Here is a 21,798-nt window from a genome sequence, read left to right on the forward strand (position 1 = left end):
GGATCGGAGACTGCAGCTGTATCTGCTGTAACAAATACATTATATATATTTATATTTCTCTGGAAAAAAAAAAAAAAAACAAAGAACTCATGCATATTGCACATTTCAACACTATGTATATAAAATAATTTTCCTTATATACAAATACAAGTCATTTAGTTGATTTTTTTTCTTTTTATTTTCTGCAGTTTGTCGGTTTTGTTTAGTCATTAAACTGGCATGGCACAGATTAAACTCAGAAGATACAGAGAAGCGGGGGCCACCTCGGTGGGCTGCACCTTGGCATAGAGTTGGCAGTAATACTCAGGAGGGGAGAGGAGCAGCAGAGGGCAACATGCGGCGGGCGGTGCAGGCGGCAGCTCCACGCAACCAGAGCCTCTAAAAGGGATCGTCCATGTAAAGAGCAGGGACCTGGACTCAGCATGCGGTATCGCCATATAACACACTCATCTCCACTACGGACGCCTCCTAGCCACTACATCCGGTCATTCATTAGCCCTTGTTTCGGAGACTGAGCACATCACTGCTCCCTCCAGGAGAGGAGACAATGGCTCCCAAGCAGCGAGATCTACAGGTGGCACAGAGCAACCCATATAGAGCTTCCCATGCATCACACCTGCACATTCAATTCGGTCTTTTACCCGAGCTCCTCTCTGCCGATCACGTAAGATAAAAGTCTTCCATACATTCCCGTCATTCAAACCGAATGAGCTCACTGAGGGTTTCTCACTTAGCTCTTTCTGTGCACACATTTAAGCATTTGCATGTTTGTCTGCAGCAAAAATTAGATTGTTGGCAGGAAGAAAGCAGAATAAAATATACCCTTTTTGTAAGCGCCATTTTTTCCCATTGATTTGAATGAATGAAAAAACGCTGAAAGAGTTAACATGCTGCAGAAGGTTCGGATCTGCAAAGAAAAAATAAGTAGTGTGTATGAGATTTAGGAAATTGGATTCACTTTGTTGGTACTGCAAAAGGCTTTTGTTTTTTGATCGCAACCAAAACACAACGTGCGAATAAGCGTTAAGTGCAAAACAGAGGTTATAGGAGCTAAATTATGTAAAAGTGTTTATGACACCGAATTGCAGAACACATTTAGGCAACACTATTTTGGTAATTGAAAAGAAATAGATATCTAATGGAAAAAAACAACAACTCCCGAATGCTTGTGTGGCCAATGCTTGTGGAGAAGGAAAAGAAAAAAGGAAAAGAAAAAAAAGAAAAGAGAAAAATGAAAAAGGAAAAGAAAAAAAGGAAAATAAGGAAAACAAAAGGAAAAGAAAAAAGGAAAAAAAAGGAAAAGGAAAAAGGAAAAAAAAAGAAAAGAAAATGAAAATAAAAAATGAAAAGATAAAAAAAAGGAAAAAAGAATAAAGGAAAAAAAAGAAAAAGGGAATACAAAATACAACAAAAAAAAAGAACGAAAAAAAGGAAAATAAAAACCGAAAAAAAAGGAAAAAAGGGAAACGAAAAAAGGAAAATAAAAAAATGGAAAAAAGGAAAATAAAGAATGGGGAAAAAAAAGAAAGAAAAAAGGGGGGGGGGGGGAAGAACAGGAAAAAATATAAAGGGAAAAAAAAAGGAAAATGAAACAGTGAAAATAAAATAGAAAAAGGAAAAAAAAAAAAAGAAGCTGGTGGAGGGTCACACACACAAACTCACTGTGCGGGTCTGTTGGCCAAGATGGCTTACGGGTGGTTTCCAGTGACATGCAAATAATGTTTTAAGGGTAACTAAACTTATAAAGACGTTTTGCTATGTTCTAGCCCCTGTTCAGTAGTGTTCATCAGTGATGGGGTCCAGGATCTAAGACCCCAAACAATTGTTCAAACTGTACATCCTGAAAATAATTCAAGTACTCAGCATAAAAAGAAATCCCATAAAACCAATCAAAGCAAGGATATGGTTATAAAAATAGCTTTATTAATTAAATAGAATTTAGACTATACCATACAATAGAACGAAAGCAAGGCATATGTATAAAAAAATATAGTAAAAAAATGTATATAAGTATATATATAAAAGTGCCTGTAGTCTAACTGGTGTCCATTCATGTAAATCCTGTGTCAATCATGTTTACACCTTATGGCCCATAAAAACACGCAAAAAAAGGGGGGGATACAAATCACAATCTACTAAAAAAACACAAATGTGTCAAGTAAAAGCAGAAATCTGCAAAAAATGGGGGTGTAAATATAACTCAATTTAAATGTGCAAATATTGCATACATGTGAAGCAAGAGGATACCGCCTTAGCGGCAACAAACAATATAGTGATGGGCCAATAGGAAATAAAAGAGGACACTTACTAATGATATATCAATCCGAATCCAGGGACCACCAGTCACTGTCCAGGGCACCCCGATGCGCGTTTCGGACGCACGATCCTTCGTCAGGGGACAGTCACTGTCCAGGGCACCCCCTGACGAAGGATCGTGCGTCCGAAACGCGCGTCGGGGTGCCCTGGACAGTGACTGTCCCCTGACGAAGGATCGTGCGTCCGAAACGCGCGTCGGGGTGCCCTGGACAGTGACTGGTGGTCCCTGGATTCGGATTGATATATCATTAGTAAGTGTCCTCTTTTATTTCCTATTGGCCCATCACTATATTGTTTGTTGCCGCTAAGGCGGTATCCTCTTGCTTCACATGTATGCAATATTTGCACATTTAAATTGAGTTATATTTACACCCCCATTTTTTGCAGATTTCTGCTTTTACTTGACACATTTGTGTTTTTTTTAGTAGATTGTGATTTGTATCCCCCCCTTTTTTTGCGTGTTTTTATGGGCCATAAGGTGTAAACATGATTGACACAGGATTTACATGAATGGACACCAGTTAGACTACAGGCACTTTTATATATATACTTATATACATTTTTTTACTATATTTTTTTATACATATGCCTTGCTTTCGTTCTATTGTATGGTATAGTCTAAATTCTATTTAATTAATAAAGCTATTTTTATAACCATATCCTTGCTTTGATTGGTTTTATGGGATTTCTTTTTATGCTGAGTACTTGAATTCTCCTCTTCAGTATATTGTAGTGTTTCACTACAATATTTGCACACTGGGTATTTTTAGGGTGTTTTATTCATTATATAGTGATATTGATATATATAGATACTTTGTTTAAATTTCACCCTGTGTACATTAGTGTGTTTTTAATTATCCTGAAAATAAGAAGAGCGCTTCTGCCCTATCAATATTACTGAACAAGAGCTGGGACATACAGACGAAAAATATTGAAAAATGAACTTTCCCTTTAACTGCATAAAACGTTACACAACTTTCTAATATATTTTGCATTTTAATTCATCATTTCCCAAAAAATAAACAAAAAACACTTTTTTTTTTTCAATTCGCTGACAGCAAGCAGAGGGATCTCAGGAATAATGAGCGAATGTGACAAAGTAAATTAGAAATGGCGATTATACAGGAATGTAAACCCTTTCGCGCTCTCACACGGCTGCTGGTCCTGATAAGTTGGGACAGTATGGAGCTAGGCTGTAACCAGTGCGCACACACGGCTCTGCTACAGCGCAGAACAGGATGACGGAGGCCGCAGAGCTCCCCGATCACAGGTCTGTAGGCCAGCCATGGATGCTCGGTGCAATCTCCGACATACGGTTTGGTATAAGGTGATATAAACGGCAGGAGAGTAAATGTCGGATCTGCTCAACAGACCCGGACAAACCACAAAATACTGCAACCTCTACCTGCATCACATCAATGCAATACTGAGCGTCTGTCTGGGGGTAGGTGGAGGGGAGGCTCATCTTAAAAACTAAACTATGTTTTGTTTATAGTTTGTAGACCCTCTAATTGCCTGCATATCAGTGGAAGTCGTGATCCTGGGACCGCCATAGATTGCTCAATAATCCCCCAATAAGTGCACAGCTTTGACCTAAGCGCACACCAACGGCAGAGTACAGATTTAATACGCTAAATGTAATCTGTAGTCTGCTCTGGCGGCACGGTCAGGCAGGCGCTGTGCGCTGCTTGGGGGTCTTTGAGAGATCGGTGGAAATCTCAGGACCTGACCACTCATCGATCTCTAGGCAAGGAAAATGCTGGTAGAATATAAAAGTTTAGCTAGAATGGTTGCACGGAAAAAAAAAAAAAAATTATTCCAGAATGTGGGGACATTATATCCCCACCCAGGATGAAATTCTGACGCCTGTGCATAAAATAAAAAGCAAAAAAAAAACAAATAGCAAGTCAGCTGCTGACTGTGCCCTGCCCGGCTGCCATTCTAGGGACTAATTCATATAATTAGTTCACCAGGAGCAAACAATGAAAAGCCTCACTAGTCACCAGTGATGAGCGCAGGTGCTGGTTCCTCGAGTTTGCCCAGAGTGCTCGGGTATGCACTGAGTATCGCGGGTGCTCGAGTGACATGTTCGAGTCCTTGCGGCCGCACGTTAACCAAAAAACATACCCGGGCAATCCCTCCTTTTTTTAGCCATTTAACAGAAATGAAACATGCAGCCACGGGGACTAACATGTCACTCGAGCACCCACGATGCTAGGTGCATACCCGAGCACCCGCGCTCATCACAACTAGTCTAGTATGGAGTTAATACAAAAAACAAATTTGGCCCCACGCCGAAAAATGCAGAACACTGGATCCTTTCCACCACACTGTCACTAGCCGTTGGCGAACACTTGAGCCGATGACCATTTACCCCGACCCTCCATACTCATGTACACGGATCAGACAAGCATGCTTGTATTTCAATGGGAAGAGGGATCAGAAAGACGATGTTAGAAACAAAGAGGCTAAAACGTAATATGCCCAATCATCACCACTGCCCCGACATCTTCTACGGAGAGTGCCGAGGCCCTATACACAATAGGCAGGATCGGCAGATTCAAATACCCTATAGATGGGGCGGGAAAGCTGCGCTGTACTGGCAGTAGTTTGCACACTAAGTCAGTCGCCATCTCCGTCAGCTTCAGTCACTACTGTACTACACATATAACAAAAAGGCGGAAACAGTGCGGCGGTTCACGAGCTCAGCATACCCCGACGCGCGTGCTCACATCAGGAAGGTGCGTTACCTACATCTTACATCCACCATTTTTATTGAACGATCGGGTTATTTAGTGTGCGGCTGCGGACAAAGCGGTAACTGTGCACAGTATAAATAGGAGCGATCTGACGACGACCCTTGGTTATTGCTGTATGGACACATCTGGTATTTTCTACAGACACGCTGGGATTGCTGGAGATCACAGTGGGACAGACGGGGAGGTCCAGTGGTTAAACAGATGTTTGGTTATGGCAATGAATGAAACTTGTCCGTGGGCATCACCCGATGCCAGTGCCATCACTTGGGGAGGACATGTGAACATACATACTAGTATATATTTATAGATTATACATTAAAAAAAAAAAGAATAAAACTATTTTAGAAACTAGGATCTTAGATTTCCTTGACATTCGCAGACCGGGGAGCTGGCTCTGAAAAGTCTGGCTCCAGTGTGTGCGGCACAATGTCAAGCAAGACGTCTTTTCTGTTCCCAATGCAGCTTTCTCTGCCGCGGCTGCCAAGTCCGGGAAGACAGTGTTTTTTTTTTTTTTGCCAAGCAGACATGTAGGACTGTTTTTTGGCCCGGACAGGCTGAAGATTGTGTATCAGAATGAGGATACCCTGCTTCACTTGGACAGTTTACTGATTACTCGGATCAGCGCTGCATTCTCGTCCTTCAGTCGCTGATTGTCTGCCTTCAAATCGGAGAGAACCTAGAACGAGATAAGACACAAAGTCAAAGACCGGTCCTTACACCCATCGTTTAAAGGGACATTCTCCATTCCATAAAGAAAGGAAAAAAGTTATACAATTCCAAAATACTTTCGGCATCGATTACTTCTTTCCTTGCGGTCGTCAAGTTGGGACCATCATTAGCTACATCCAATGGATAAAAGTCTGTCCTGGTGTCCAAGTGATGGCCATGCTTGTGCAGGAAGGGTCATCAGATCTGGTGACAAGACGTTGTGACCACCCCATGACCAAGACAGGTTATTTTTTTTCCCCTCTACATGGGAATGCTTATCGTCTAACTTCTAAAGACTGCGAGATCTCAATCAATAGAAAAGGTGATGACGTGTATGATCGGTGAGAATCCAGCTTCTAGGTCTTCATCATTCAGAAGTACTGGGGGGTTCTGAAGAAAGCAGACTACATTGCTCAGCTATCTCCACCAGTCTCACCCACAGTATATGGAGAGGTGGTCACACATACAAACTATCACTCGGATCACAGTGGTTGTCCTCCACCACTCTGACACTTAATAATTCTTTGCAAGTTTGGTTAATGGATTAACCTCCAAGTTGTCCTCAATAGGCTAAAATAAGGAGAGGACTCCTATAGCCATCGGTGGACATCTCAGCCCCGATACTTCCCATTCATATAAACTTATATCAGAAGTTTAAAAAAATGACCGTGATCTACATAGTCAGGATGGAAAAGGAGACATTACCTTTAACTCTTCTTCAAGTTCAGCTACCTTTCGTTCTAATGCTCTTCTTTCCTAAGGGAAGACACGGCCCAGTAAAGATTATGGGGTGATTCTACTTTTATCAGCATTTCAACTTAAAAAATTTACTTAAGCGAAGGTGTCAGCGAGTTTTTGCCATCTAATTTGAGAACAGCATAATTACAGGGGCTAAGACCCTGATTCCAGCTAGGTGTCACTTACTTGATTGTGTGTTGCTGTTTTAATAAAATCAATGTTTTATCAGCAGGAGATTATCACTACCGGACTAGATGTCTTGTGCCTCTTGGTCCACCCCCACCACTGATTAGCAGCTTTCTGACTATACAGTGTGCCCAACGCAGCCAATCAGTGGTGTGGGCGGGGCTACAAACAGCTCAGTATTCTGAGGACTGCTAGGAATGTATCAGAACAATCAGCCCAGCAAGTGATACATCACTAGAATCAGGATCTCAGCCCATACATCATGCCGTTCTCAGATTACATAGCAAAAACCTGCTGAGAGATTCGCTTTACAAGTTGAGTAACTGCAACTACTTTGCAACTCTGTGCCCATTTTGAAACGTAGAGCTCTGAACAACACATGTGAAATCCCCTCTAAATGTGACACCCAATCAGAAATAATTTTAGGACTATGTGGCTCATTTCAAGACACCGTATTTATTAACGTATTTGCCATTACTTTAATTTGCCATTGATGGGGGGTGTCCTAGAGTTCGGTAGGACCAGTGATTAGCTGCAGTGGTCACCTAATAAGTAACTGGTATGCAGGGTATCACCTGGACAGGCATGTACAATAGCCTCATCCGCATCTCCGGGGGTCTCAATCTATCATCCAATAACTGGCTCTTATTTTAAGCAATAAAATGGTGAAAATTAATTATTAAGCAGCCAACAAAATACATACAAATCGCTCGAGCTCCAGCAAGGCAGGTCTCTCCGCATGTCGCTCCTGGCGCTGGAAAAGAAAAAGACCAAATAGTCAATATGAAGTTCTAGGACCTCAGTCAAAAAACCCATTTGGCGGTTTTTATTTTTCTACTGACAACCAACATGACCTCCATTACAAACCGCACCACCCTGACTGGTATACTTCATCTATGGGAAGGTCCATCAGTCCGTATCACTGCACAATGGGGCAGAAATGCCGGCCAGGAGTGATAATGACAGGGTACAAAATATGCCGCTTACTGGTAATAAAATCCTCCTGGCCAGATGTCAATAAATGCCTGAAATGCTGATGTGATTGCGTCATTAGCCACACGACGCGATTCCCCGGGCACCGCCATACAGCGCGTACGTGCTATAAACCTATACCTGCGTGACCCGCTCCAGCTCCAGCCTTATCTGGGTGAGTTTCAGCTCTGCCTCTTGAAGTTGATCTCTCAGCGAGTCGTTTTCAGAAATTAAATCTTCATATAACTGTGGAACAAACAGAAGACGTGGCTCCTTATCACATCAAGTATAAAATGTCTGACCACAAGAAAATAGTTAAAAGGGAAAAAAAGGCCATATTTATATTACATGATGGACAGCGTTAAAGGGGTTTGCCAGGCTTGGGGTTTAAGCCTGCAGTCACTGTGTGTCAGGATTCTCCGGCCCTGGGAGTGGGAGGGCATGTGACCGCAAATACGTGATTTGTGTACATCCGGTCACATGCCGACTAGATGTGCGCAGCCTTGCTCAACGTCTAGTCAGAATGTGGCCTGAAATATGCAAATTGCATACTTGCCGTTAAGTCCCACAAGTGGACTTACACACACGGTCCTTTGATCAAACTGATAATACACTGCACTACTTATGCAGGGCATAATCCATCAGGTCCGCCGAGATACAAGGAGGTAATTGTTGAACCTCAGGATGCCTAAGCAACCAGAAGCACCCAGTGATCGTATTGCTGGGGTGCTGATAGTAGATTGCTCCCCCGTCAGCCTAATATGTAACTACTCCCATGAAGCGATCACTAGTGACAGGAGTGTGCTGGGACCGGAGCCAGTCCCAGTCCCAGCACATGCAACAAGAGCTACGCTGTGTATAGCAGCCAGCTTCTGCTGCGGATACCATGGGTACAGCTGCTGTGTCAACCCTGGGACGCAACTATATTTCCAATTTTGGTGACGTACTTGCAATCTGGACGTACAGTTACGTCCTTTTGCGGGAAGGTGTTAATGTTGGCAAAAATTCTTCCAATAAAAAAAAAGGATTTGATCAATTGCCCACCCCTAGTCCTACTGATTAGTCTACTCCTTCCATAGAGAAACCCTCATCCTCCTCCTCCCATCAAAGTCATCCTCTTAATATATGGCAGTCATCATATTACACAGCACTGTGCACTTACAATTGCTCATTTTGCCCTTCTACCCAGATAATTCTTCTCTTTTAAGAGATTACAAAACATTTTCCCCCAGGGTTTCGGTGAATAGGATCTCCACGTACCTTTTTGTAATCTTTGTCGGGCTCATCTTTGTGCCTTGGAAATGAGTATGTCCCCGCTCTGAACGGTGAAATACTGTTGGCGCTTTCTGTTATCCTGCAATCAGTAAAGCAATTGCTGAATGTATGGCGTTGTGAGTGGAGAACAATTGAGAATTCCTGGAGCTAAGCGCTGCCATGTCGTCACTCAGGGGGCCATGTACTCAGGTGAGGCAGTCGTAAAGTTTATGGAATAGAAAGAATAACTAGGAAGAGACAGAATTACCTGTGCCCGGATGTGTCATTGTGGTTTACAGCCTCGGTGTCCTCACTGTCCGTAACCTGCAAAACCAAACGCATTTAATGAGTTGTTCCTGAATAAACATCCCGCGATGGTAATAAAAGGGCAACCGGGAAAATACTGATAACCCCGCCATGTCCTCAGTGACTCACACCTTTAACTCCTCAGCATACGTGATGTACAAAGCAAAAGTGCTTTTAAATAACTCAAGAGTTCTTAGTAATACTGTCTTTGATCAAAAAATAGCATAAAGGCCATCCCCACCGATGACAAGGTGCCCCTGATGGCCAATGTGAACATGTGTTTATGTGCTGCACGTATACCAACTTAATCCAAGCTCAATTTTTGTGTTTTCTCATTGTATTTTTGCTTCCTGTGCAAGCTGGGGTGTGGCCTCCCTCTCCTGAGCTGGAGATTACATTTAAAAGCTTCCCCAGACTGGTGTCCATAGATTGGGACCCGATCCTTCTTGTCTGCTCTTATTCACACACCGAGGTCAACTCTGACACATGGTAAGGTTTTTTTAAATATTAGACAGTGTAGGTCCCATCCCGATCAGGGCACCTTATTGATGGTGGGATGGCTTTTATACCATTTTGGATCAAAAACAGCACTTTTGCTTTTTACTTATTTAGTCACGGCAGGGTTTTTGCTCATTTTTTTCTCTTGTAGGTTTTGTTTGCTTTATGGTCAATGTGAACATGCGTTTATGTGCTGCATGTGTGCCAAACGTAATCCAAGCTCACTTTTTGTGTTTTTGTTTTTTTCAAAAACTTATAATTGGAAATTAAATGTAAAGTTCTTATAAATGGAACCCAACAATGTCCAAAATACTTTTCTTTCCATTTACTCAATGGATTTCTCTATGCTATTCAAAGTACTGTACAGCTTATAAAAAGGGGTACACCGGGGAGATAAATAATTATCCTAATGCTCATCCATTCATAGATTATTAGGATAACCTGAATAGTGCCGTTTTCCATCCTGTAATTCTGTGACGCTGGAGCTGCTCCTCACTGCTCCCCCTCACATCTGGGAGGTTCCTGTGTCACACAGGGGGCGTGGCCTGCTCCCTCCTGCCAGCCCCAATGATCTTCTACTCAGTCCGATATCAGGAGGCGTGGCCTGCTCCCTCCTGCCAGCCCCAATGATCTTCTACTCAGTCCGATATCAGGAGGCGTGGCCTGCTCCCTCCTGCCAGCCCCAATGATCTTCTACTCAGTCCGATATCAGGAGGCGTGGCAGGGGTGCGGCCTGCTCCCTCCTGCCAGCCCCAATGATCTTCTACTCAGTCCGATATCAGGAGGCGTGGCAGGGGCGCGGCCTGCTCCCTCCTGCCAGCCCCAATGATCTTCTACTCAGTCCGATATCAGGAGGCGTGGCCTGCTCCCTCCTGCCAGCCCCAATGATCTTCTACTCAGTCCGATATCAGGGGGCGCGGCCTGCTCCCTCCTGCCAGCCCCAATGATCTTCTACTCAGTCCGATATCAGGAGGCGTGGCAGGGGTGCGGCCTGCTCCCTCCTGCCAGCCCCAATGATCTTCTACTCAGTCCGATATCAGGGGGCGTGGCAGGGGTGCGGCCTGCTCCCTCCTGCCAGCCCCAATGATCTTCTACTCAGTCCGATATCAGGAGGCGTGGCAGGGGCGCGGCCTGCTCCCTCCTGCCAGCCCCAATGATCTTCTACTCAGTCCGATATCAGGAGGCGTGGCAGGGGCGCGGCCTGCTCCCTCCTGCCAGCCCCAATGATCTTCTACTCAGTCCGATATCAGGAGGCGTGGCAGGGGCGCGGCCTGCTCCCTCCTGCCAGCCCCAATGATCTTCTGCTCAGGCCGATATCAGGGGGCGTGGCAGGGGTGCGGCCTGCTCCCCCCTGCTAATCTGTCCTTCCTGCAGTCCTATATCATGGAGTAGGCCATGCCCCTGATGTAGAACTGAATACAAGCAGATGTCATCAGGGAACTATCAGCTACTAGCAGCGGGGAGCAGGTCACACCCACTGATGTGAGGTAACGTCCCACAAGGGAGAGGGAGCAGTGAGGAGCAGCTCCAGCATCACAGAATTACAGCTACTGTGAGAAAGGTTAACATGAATAGTGCTGTTTTCCAAAGAGCCGAACATGGCACGCGCTAGTGCTGCGCGTTCCCATTGCCGTGAATGGGCGCGCTAACGGACGCGTTGCACGGCGTTAATTTCGCCGTGCAACGCTGTCCGTTAGCGCTTTCCCATTAACGCAATGGGAACCAAGCCTTATCCTAATGCTCATCCTTTCATATTTGTCTATCTTCCAGGAGTACCCCTCTAAATTGTGTCATTAAAAAAAAATAGCACAAAAAAAAAAAAAAAAAACAGCCCACATACTGCTATACTGAAAAAAAAGTAATGAAATTAATATATTATTATTATTATTAATAATACTAATTATTCCTGGGAGGTGAGGGATGAAAAAATAAGTTGACTGGGTTAAAGGCGCAGACAGGGATCTGTCGCCACGGGGTTGGGGTAGGTGGTGAGCAAGTGATCTGCAGCCACGGGGGTGAGGGAGGTGGGGAGCAAGCGATCTGCCGCCACGGGAGTGAGGGAGGTGGTAAGCAAGCAATCTGCTGCCACAGGGGTGGAGGAGGTGGGGGAGCAAGCAATCTGCCGCCACAGGGGTGGAGGAGGGGGGAGCAAGCGATCTGCCGCCACGAAGGTGGGGAGCAAGCGATCTGCCACCACAGGTGTGGAGGAGGTGGGGAGCAGGCGACCTGCCGCCACGGAGGTGGAGGAGGTGGGGAGCAAGTGATCTGCCGCCACGGAGGTGGAGGAGGTGGGGAGCAAGTGATCTGCCGCCACGGAGGTGGGGAGCAAACGATCTGCCACCACAGGGGTGGAGGAGGTGGGGAGCAAGCGATCTGCAGCCACAGGGGTGGAGGAGGTGGAGAGCAAGCGATCTGCCGCCACAGGGGTGGAGGAGGTGGAGAGCAAGCTATCTGCCGCCACGGAGGTGGAGGAGATGGAGAGCAAGCTATCTGCCGCCACGGAGGTGGAGAGCAAGCGATCTGCCGCCACGGAGGTGGAGAGCAAGCGATCTGCCGCCACGGAGGTGGAGGAGGTGTGGAGCAAGCGATCTGCCGCAACGGAGGTGGAGCGCAAGCGATCTGCCGCCACGGAGGTGGAGGAGGTGGGGAGCAAGCGATCTGCCGCCACGGAGGAGGTGGGGAGCAAGCGATCTGCCGCCACGGAGGAGGTGGGGAACAAGCGATCTGCCGCCACGGAGGAGGTGGGGAGCAAGCGATCTGCCGCCACGGAGGAGGTGGGGAGCAAGCGATCTGCCGCCACGGAGGTGGGGAGCAAGAGATCTGCCGCCACGGAGGAGGAGCGCAAGCGATCTGCCGCCACGAAGGTGGAGGAGGTGGGGAGCAAGCGATCTGCTGCCACGGAGGTGGGGAGCAAGAGATCTGCCGCCACGGAGGTGGAGCGCAAGCGATCTGCCGCCACGAAGGTGGAGGAGGTGGGGAGCAAGCTATCTGCCGCCATGGAGGAGGAGCGCAAGCAATCTGCCGCCACGAAGGTGGAGGAGGTGGGGAGCAAGCGATCTGCCGCCACGGAGGTGGAGGAGGTGGAGAGCAAGCGATCTGCTGCCACGGAGGTGGGGAGCAAGAGATCTGCCGCCACGGAGGAGGAGCGCAAGCGATCTGCCGCCACGGAGGTGGAAGAGGTGGAGAGCTAGCGATCTGCCGCCACAAAGGTGGAAGAGGTGGAGAGCAAGCGTTCTGCCGCCACGGAGGTGGAGAGCTAGCTATCTGCCGCCACGGAGGTGGAAGAGGTGGAAAGCAAGCGATCTGCCGCCACAGAGGTGGGGAGCAAGCGATCTGCCGCAACGGAGGAGCTCAAGCGATCTGCCGCCACGGAGGTGGAAGAGGTGGAGAGCAAGCGATCTGCAGCCACGGAGGTGGAGAGCAAGCGATCTGCCGCCACGGAGGGGGAGAGCAAGCGATCTGCCGCCACGGAGGGGGAGAGCAAGCGATCTGCCGCCACGGAGGGGGAGAGCAAGCGATCTGCCGCCACGGAGGGGGAGAGCAAGCGATCTGCCGCCACGAAGGTGGAGTGCAAGCGATCTGCCGCCACGGAGGGGGAGCGCAAGCGATCTGCCGCCACGGAGGCGGAGCGCAAGCGATCTGCCGCCACGGAGGCGGAGCACAAGCGATCTGCCGCCACGGAGGCGGGGAGCAAGCGATCTGCCGCCACGGAGGTGGGGAGCAAGCGATCTGCCGCCACGGAGGTGGGGAGCAAGCGATCTGCCGCCACGGAGGTGGGGAGCAAGCGATCTGCCGCCACGGAGGTGGAGGAGGTGGGGAGCAAGCGATCTGCTGCCACGGAGGTGGGGAGCAAGAGATCTGCCGCCACGGAGGAGGAGCGCAAGCGATCTGCCGCCACGAAGGTGGAGGAGGTGGGGAGCAAACGATCTGCCGCCACGGAGGTGGAGAGCAAGCGATCTGCTGCCACGGAGGAGGAGCGCAAGCGATCTGCCGCCACGGAGGTGGAAGAGGTGGAGAGCTAGCGATCTGCCGCCACGGAGGTGGAAGAGGTGGAGAGCAAGCGATCTGCCGCCACAGAGGTGGGGAGCAAGCGATCTGCCGCAACGGAGGAGCTCAAGCGATCTGCCGCCACGGAGGTGGGGAGCAAGCGATCTGCCGCCACGGAGGTGGAGTGCAAGCGATCTGCCGCCACGAAGGTGGGGAGCAAGCGATCTGCCACCACAGTGGTGGATGAGGTGGGGAGCAAGCGATCTGCCGCCACAGGGGTGGATGAGGTGGGGAGCAAGCAATCTGCCGCCACGTAGGTGGGGAGCAAGCGATCTGCCGCCACGTAGGTGGGGAGCAAGCGATTTGCCGCCACAGGGGTGGAGGAGGTGGGGAGCAAGCAATCTGCCGCCACGTAGGTGGGGAGCAAGCGATTTGCCGCCACAGGGGTGGATGAGGTGGGGAGCAAGCAATCTGCCGCCACGTAGGTGGGGAGCAAGCGATCTGCCGCCACGTAGGTGGGGAGCAAGCGATTTGCCGCCACAGGGGTGGAGGAGGTGGGGAGCAAGCGATGTGCCGCCACAGGGGTGAAGGAGGTGGGGAGCAAGCGATTTTCCGCCACGGAGGTGGGGAGCAAGCGATCTGCCACCACAGGGGTGGAGGAGATGGGGAGCAAGCGATCTGCTGCCACAGGGGTGGAGGAGGTGGGGAGCAAGCGATCCGCCGCCACGGAGGTGGCGGAGATGGAGAGCAAGCTATCTGCCGCCACGGAGGTGGGGGAGATGGGGAGCAAGCGATCTGCCGCCACGGAGGTGGGGAGCAAGCGATCTGCCGCCACGGAGGTGGGGAGCAAGTGGTCCGCCGCCACGGAGGTGGAGGAGGTGGGGAAGCAAGCTATCTGCTGCTACGGAGGTGGGGAGCAAGCGATCTGCCGCCACGGAGGAGCGCAAGCGATCTGCCGCCACGAAGGTGGAGGAGGTGGGGAGCAAGCGATCTGCCGCCACGGAGGTGGGGAGCAAGCGATCTGCTGCCACGGAGGTGGGGAGCAAGAGATCTGCCGCCACGGAGGAGGAGCGCAAGCGATCTGCCGCCACGAAGGTGGAGGAGGTGGGGAGCAAACGATCTGCCGCCACGGAGGTGGAGAGCAAGCGATCTGCTGCCACGGAGGTGGGGAGCAAGAGATCTCCCGCCACGGAGGAGGAGCACAAGCGATCTGCCGCCACGGAGGTGGAAGAGGTGGAGAGCTAGCGATCTGCCGCCACGGAGGTGGAAGAGGTGGAGAGCAAGCGATCTGCCGCCACAGAGGTGGGGAGCAAGCGATCTGCCGCAACGGAGGAGCTCAAGCGATCTGCCGCCACGGAGGTGGAGGAGGTGGGGAGCAAGCGATCTGCAGCCACGGAGGTGGAGAGCAAGCGATCTGCCGCCACGGAGGGGGAGAGCAAGCGATCTGCCGCCACGGAGGGGGAGAGCAGGCGATCTGCCGCCACGGAGGGGGAGAGCAAGCGATCTGCCGCCACGGAGGGGGAGAGCAAGCGATCTGCCGCCACGAAGGTGGAGCGCAAGCGATCTGCCGCCACGGAGGTGGAGCGCAAGCGATCTGCCGCCACGGAGGCGGAGCGCAAGCGATCTGCCGCCACGGAGGCGGGGAGCAAGCGATCTGCCGCCACGGAGGTGGGGAGCAAGCGATCTGCCGCCACGGAGGTGGGGAGCAAGCGATCTGCCGCCACGGAGGTGGGGAGCAAGCGATCTGCCGCCACGGAGGTGTGGAGCAAGCGATCTGCCGCCACGAAGGTGGGGAGCAAGCGATCTGCCGCCACAGTGGTGGATGAGGTGGGGAGCAAGCGATCTGCCGCCACAGGGGTGGATGAGGTGGGGAGCAAGCAATCTGCCGCCACGTAGGTGGGGAGCAAGCGATCTGCCGCCACGTAGGTGGGGAGCAAGCGATTTGCCGCCACAGGGGTGGGGAGCAAGCGATGTGCCGCCACAGGGGTGGAGGAAGTGGGGAGCAAGCGATTTGCCGCCACGGAGGTGGGAAGCAAGCGATCTGCCACCACAGGGGTGGAGGAGATGGGGAGCAAGCGATCTGCTGCCACAGGGGTGGAGGAGGTGGGGAGCAAGCGATCCGCCGCCACGGAGGTGGGGAGCAAGCGATCCGCCGCCACGGAGGTGGGGGAGATGGAGAGCAAGCTATCTGCCGCCACGGAGGTGGGGGAGATGGGGAGCAAGCGATCTGCCGCCACGGAGGTGGGGAGCAAGCGATCTGCCGCCACGGAGGAGGGGAGCAAGTGATCCGCCGCCACGGAGGTGGGGAGCAAGTGGTCTGCCGCCACAGAGGTGGAGGAGGTGGGGAGCAAGCTATCTGCTGCTACGGAGGTGGGGAGCAAGCGATCTGCCGCCACGGAGGAGCGCAAGCGATCTGCCGCCACGAAGGTGGAGGAGGTGGGGAGCAAGCGATCTGCCGCCACGGAGGTGGGGAGCAAACGATCTGCTGCCACGGAGGTGGGGAGCAAGAGATCTGCCGCCACGAAGGTGGAAAAGGTGGGGAGCAAGCGATCTGCCGCCACGGAGGTGGGGAGCAAGTGATCTGCTGCCACGGAGGTGGGGAGCAAGAGATCTGCCGCCACGGAGGAGGAGCGCAAGCGATCTGCCGCCACGAAGGTGGAGGAGGTGGGGAGCAAACGATCTGCCGCCACGGAGGTGGAGAGCAAGCGATCTGCTGCCACGGAGGTGGGGAGCAAGAGATCTGCCGCCACGGAGGAGGAGCGCAAGCGATCTGCCGCCACGGAGGTGGAAGAGGTGGAGAGCTAGCGATCTGCCGCCACAAAGGTGGAAGAGGTGGAGAGCAAGCGTTCTGCCGCCACGGAGGTGGAGAGCTAGCGATCTGCCGCCACGGAGGTGGAAGAGGTGGAGAGCAAGCGATCTGCCGCCACAGAGGTGGGGAGCAAGCGATCTGCCGCAACGGAGGAGCTCAAGCGATCTGCCGCCACGGAGGTGGGGAGCAAACGATCTGCTGCCACGGAGGTGGGGAGCAAGAGATCTGCCGCCACGAAGGTGGAGGAGGTGGGGAGCAAGCGATCTGCCGCCACGGAGGTGGGGAGCAAGCGATCTGCTGCCACGGAGGTGGGGAGCAAGAGATCTGCCGCCACGGAGGAGCGCAAGCGATCTGCCGCCACGAAGGTGGAGGAGGTGGGGAGCAAGCTATCTGCTGCTACGGAGGTGGGGAGCAAGCGATCTGCCGCCACGGAGGAGCGCAAGCGATCTGCCGCCACGAAGGTGGAGGAGGTGGGGAGCAAGCGATCTGCCGCCACGGAGGTTGGGAGCAAGAGATCTGCCGCCACGAAGGTGGAGGAGGTGGGGAGCAAGCGATCTGCCGCCACGGAGGTGGGGAGCAAGTGATCTGCTGCCACGGAGGTGGGGAGCAAGAGATCTGCCGCCACGGAGGAGGAGCGCAAGCAATCTGCCGCCGAGGAGGTGGAAGAGGTGGAGAGCTAGCGATCTGCCGCCACAAAGGTGGAAGAGGTGGAGAGCAAGCATTCTGCCGCCACGGAGGTGGAGGAGTTGGGGAGTAAGCGATCTGCGCCACAGAGGTGGGGAGCAAGCGATCTTCCGCCACAGAGGTGGAGCGCAAGCGATCTGCCGCCACGGAGGTGGGGAGCAAGCGATCTGCCGCCACGGAGGTGGAGAGCAAGCGATCTGCCGCCACGGTGGTGGAGAGCAAGCGATCTGCCGCCACGGAGGTGGAGCGCAAGCGATCTGCCGCCACGGAGGTGGAGCGCAAGCGATCTGCCGCCACGGAGGTGGAGCGCAAGCGATCTGCCGCCACGGAGGTGGAGCGCAAGCGATCTGCCGCCACGGAGGTGGAGCGCAAGCGATCTGCCGCCACGGAGGTGGAGCGCAAGCGATCTGCCGCCACGGAGGTGGAGCGCAAGCGATCTGCCGCCACGGAGGTGGAGCGCAAGCGATCTGCCGCCACGGAGGTGGAGCGCAAGCGATCTGCCGCCACGGAGGTGGAGCGCAAGCGATCTGCCGCCACGGAGGTGGAGCGCAAGCGATCTGCCGCCACGGAGGTGGAGCGCAAGCGATCTGCCGCCACGGAGGTAGAGCGCAAGCGATCTGCCGCCACGGAGGTGGAGCACAAGCGATCTGCTGCCACGGAGGTGGAGCACAAGCGATCTGCCGCCACGGAGGCAGAGCGCAAGCGATCTGCCGCCACGGAGGCGGGGAGCAAGCGATCTGCCGCCACGGAGGTGGGGAGCAAGCGATCTGCCGCCACGTAGGTGGGGAGCAAGCGATTTGCCGCCACAGGGGTGGAGGAGGTGGGGAGCAAGCGATGTGCCGCCACAGGGGTGGAGGAGGTGGGGAGCAAGCGATTTGCCACCACGGAGGTGGGGAGCAAGCGATCTGCCACCACAGGGGTGGAGGAGATGGGGAGCAAGCGATCTGCTGCCACAGGGGTGGAGGAGGTGGGGAGCAAGCGATTTGCCGCCACAGGGGTGGAGGAGGTGGGGAGCAAGCAATCTGCCGCCACAGGGGTGGAGGAGATGGGGAGCAAGCAATCTGATGCCACGGAGGTGGAGAGCAAGCGGTCTGCCGCCACAGGGGTGGAGGAGGTGGGAAGCAAGCGATCTGATGCCACGGAGGTGGAGAGCAAGTGGTCTGCCGTCCCAGGGGTGGAGTAGGTGGGGAGCAAGCGATCTGCTGTCACAGGGGTGGAGGAGGTGGGGAGCAAGCGATGTGCCGTCACAGGGGTGGAGGAGGTGGGGAGCAAGCGATGTGCCGTCACAGGGGTGGAGGAGGTGGGGAGCAAGCGATGTGCCGTCACAGGGGTGGAGGAGGTGGGGAGCAAGCAATGTGCCGTCACAGGGGTGGAGGAGGTGGGGAGCAAGCAATGTGCCGTCACAGGGGTGGAGGAGGTGGGGAGCAAGCAATGTGCCGTCACGTGGGGGTAAGAATGTGTCTTAATTTCATGCACGCAGATTCACTCCTTTCAGCGTAAATGTAAGTTTGTGATGACTTGAGACCACCTGGTATCTGCCTTCACCTGGACAGTTAGAAGATGGAGCCGCGATCAGTTGTCACAGCAGTTGATAGGTGACCTGATATATTAAAGGGCCCGATATTGGGGATTTTAAGAAACACAACATTTAGGATAGGTGCGGTAGTATGGGGAATCCTTTGGGACCCCATGAACATATAACAGTAGACTAAATGGGCTGACTTCATCCGTTCTGGGTCAGCACTGTACACAGCACACACACCATCCACAAATCTCAGTGCCGGGAGGAATATGCGGCTATACACAAGGAATCTCCAAGCAATGGATAATTTCACAAGGACAAGGACAGGTAAGCCGTCAGGACAGGTTGTACATTGCCTTGTCACCATCGGTTTCTGGGTGAGGTCATTTATGACACATATGGCAGTAAATCAGCTTGTGACTGTGAAACACCCACTATTCTAGGAATGCAAACAGAAACTTCATGTGTGAACAGTGAATAGATTCATCTGGACTCCATGTACAAGGCACGCTGCAAAGTGAGACGAGCCCCCCAACTACAAGCTGCAGAAAGATGGCCGCTGCACAGCTTGTCTTCCTGTGCCAGCCTCTGACCCCGGGATCCTGAGCACTGAAGGGTTAACTACACGGATGGGAATGTCTCAGACATTAATCCCCCATCTACAGTACAGGTGATGCACACAACCACGGGATCTCAGGAAAGCAGGCGATTATAGGAATGCTGCTAGCCAACATGGAGCTCGGCGGCTGAGCGTCCCCCACACATGCTGACCCCAGACATGGACGGCGTATACGGGAAGGGGTTGCAGTGAATAGTGTCTTTCAGAACTACCAAAAACAAGCCTTCGTTTGGCCACGTGAACAAAAAATAACTAAAAAACACTTAAGTTACAACAGATCTTAGACCTGATGACGCTGGCACACTTACTCTGAAGTCAATGGCTTCTATAGCTGCTACTACGCAGGCATGGCCGGCACCATTTTCAGATACTTTTTTTTTATTACTTTTTTCTGATGAATTTATTTATAGCATGATATAAAAGTAAAGCAGCAGTCTGCATTATGAATACCTAATCAGGGCACCACATGAAGCCCCTCACAGGCCGCCCCGGGGCATGAGCATATCATTAACTCAAAACTGAAAATACAGATTACACAAGAACCACAAGACAGATTCCATCACCTGGTATCAGTGTAATCACGACCTGACACTGCCTGTAGGTTACTGAGCACAATCCTGCTGACGGGTTCCCTTTAATGTCTTACTTTCTGGACAATTAGAGAGGGCTTTCTCCCCCCAGACACCCATCAATACAGTACATGTGAGCCAGTGATAAGAATTTACCCCCATATTTGCCGATCGCAGTTCTTTTCTCCATCTCCTTCGGTCCCTTGTTGTCAAATGGTTCAGATTTTCGGTTTCTTCTTTACTAACACTTTCAAGTTCTACTGTAGAAAAAAAAAAGTGTATTTTGAGAAAAACAAAAAACAAGGGACGCATACAAAATTGAAAAAAAATGTAATGTAGAACCTTTCTTTGTTGGCGAATTCACAGTATTTACAGGTGCGACAGTTTCAGTGTTCAGTGCTAACCGGGATCTTCGGCCCTGATCCTGTTTGCAAAAGCAGAAAGAGAGAATGAATTAAACATGACTTTGTCCTGAATTTCCGACACTTTCCTGCTCTGTAGGAAAAATGTGTCAAAAGCAAATCTGCATTGATTCTTTTAGTTAATTGCACATCGCCCTACACCTGATCTCAGCTGGACGAGACACTTTATACCTTTACAACTCCCCTCCTTTAATCCCCTCCCTCCCGCAGTACGTTCCCATTTTTTCCTCTTCTTACAGGGGCCATACGTTTTTTTTATTTCTGCCGACATAGATGTATGAGGGATTACTTTATGCGGGAAGAGTTGGAGTTTTGAATGGTACCGTTTACGTAACACCATCTATCGTAGTGAAAAATGGGGGGGAAAAATCCAACTGCAGTAAAATTGCAAAAAAATAAAAGTAAAATAATAATAATAAAAAAAAAAAAAAGCAGCGGTTTTGACATTGTTTATTTTTGTTGGAGTTTTGTTTTTACAGCATTCATTAAGTAGAAAAAAACAGCCTGGTGTCATGATTTCTCAGGATGAGTAATGCAATACAATATCCACTTTTGTTTTTTTTTTGCTTTTTAAATTATTATCATTATTTTAGTAGTGGAAAAAAATAAACAAAAAAAAAAAAGTAAACTTTTTTTTTTTTTTTAACACTTTTTTGTTGTCTTTTTCTGAGACACGATATTTCCATTCTCCAGACGATGAAGCAGAGTCTAGTCTTTGTTCCCTGATCCGGAACGAACATGTTTATTGATACAATTCTGGGATAGACACAGAAACTTTGATTTCTGCTTTTCTTTTTTTGCAGACCGGCAACAACCAGAAACCCACAATAGCGGTGTTTTTTTATTATTTTTTCTAATTACGGTGTTTACCAATCGATTTAAAACATTTTATATTTTGAGACATTAGACTTACAAGTGCAGGAATACCATGTGTATCTTAATATATTTTTTTCCTTTTTACGAAGATATTTTGTATCTTTATTTTAAAGGAGGGGAAATGGCTTTATATATATTTTTTCACCTGCATATTTTTTTAGTCCCCTTAGGGGACTTAAACCTGCGATAGTCCATATTCAACATTACTCTCAATATATACATAGCCTTGGTTTCAATGGATCAACGTTATGGCCAACATGGGGGTTTTCAGTAAACCCAGACAGTCCTGGCAACCCATTGGCACCCCAAGGAGCGTGAGAACAGTGTGCTACCACTCTGCAAAAATGTAAAATAAAAAAAGCACCATAGACTGGGTCTACTAAATGATCCTGATAAGATGTACGAGCTACAGGTCATCAATATCAGAGTGCTGGGAGTCTGGAGACAAGCACCCATAATGATCAGTGGTTATTCGCTCCCGCGGACATAGCTGCACAGCTCCGTACACCGTGTAGTGGCCTTTCCTGGGTACTGCAGCGAAGCTCCCACTTACTGATCGATCTGGTCTATCCT

At 50.7% G+C, this 21,798-nt stretch overlaps 1 protein-coding gene across 5 annotated transcripts in view; it reads right to left on the minus strand.

Annotated features, from left to right (window-relative positions):
* Positions 1-3,292: 3,292 nt before the first annotated feature.
* PPP1R12C (protein phosphatase 1 regulatory subunit 12C) overlaps positions 3,293-21,798 on the minus strand; it is an 86,057-nt gene continuing 67,551 nt past the window's right edge. For 4 of the 5 annotated variants that reach the window (XM_069742073.1, XM_069742071.1, XM_069742075.1 and 1 more), the window contains 8 exons: positions 20,270-20,351; positions 20,084-20,187; positions 9,202-9,257; positions 8,940-9,033; positions 7,821-7,925; positions 7,411-7,461; positions 6,489-6,539; positions 3,293-5,751 (listed from right to left, as the gene is read on the minus strand). In XM_069742073.1, coding sequence (XP_069598174.1) covers positions 5,665-5,751; positions 6,489-6,539; positions 7,411-7,461; positions 7,821-7,925; positions 8,940-9,033; positions 9,202-9,257; positions 20,084-20,187; positions 20,270-20,351 — 630 coding nt within the window. In that variant the 3' untranslated portion in view covers positions 3,293-5,664. The remainder of the gene's footprint in view (positions 5,752-6,488; positions 6,540-7,410; positions 7,462-7,820; positions 7,926-8,939; positions 9,034-9,201; positions 9,258-20,083; positions 20,188-20,269; positions 20,352-21,798) is intronic. The other variant, XM_069742072.1, reaches the window with a different exon arrangement.

The sequence above is a fragment of the Ranitomeya imitator genome, chromosome 10, assembly GCF_032444005.1.
Source record: "Ranitomeya imitator isolate aRanImi1 chromosome 10, aRanImi1.pri, whole genome shotgun sequence".
NCBI classification, from domain to species: Eukaryota; Metazoa; Chordata; class Amphibia; order Anura; family Dendrobatidae; genus Ranitomeya; species Ranitomeya imitator.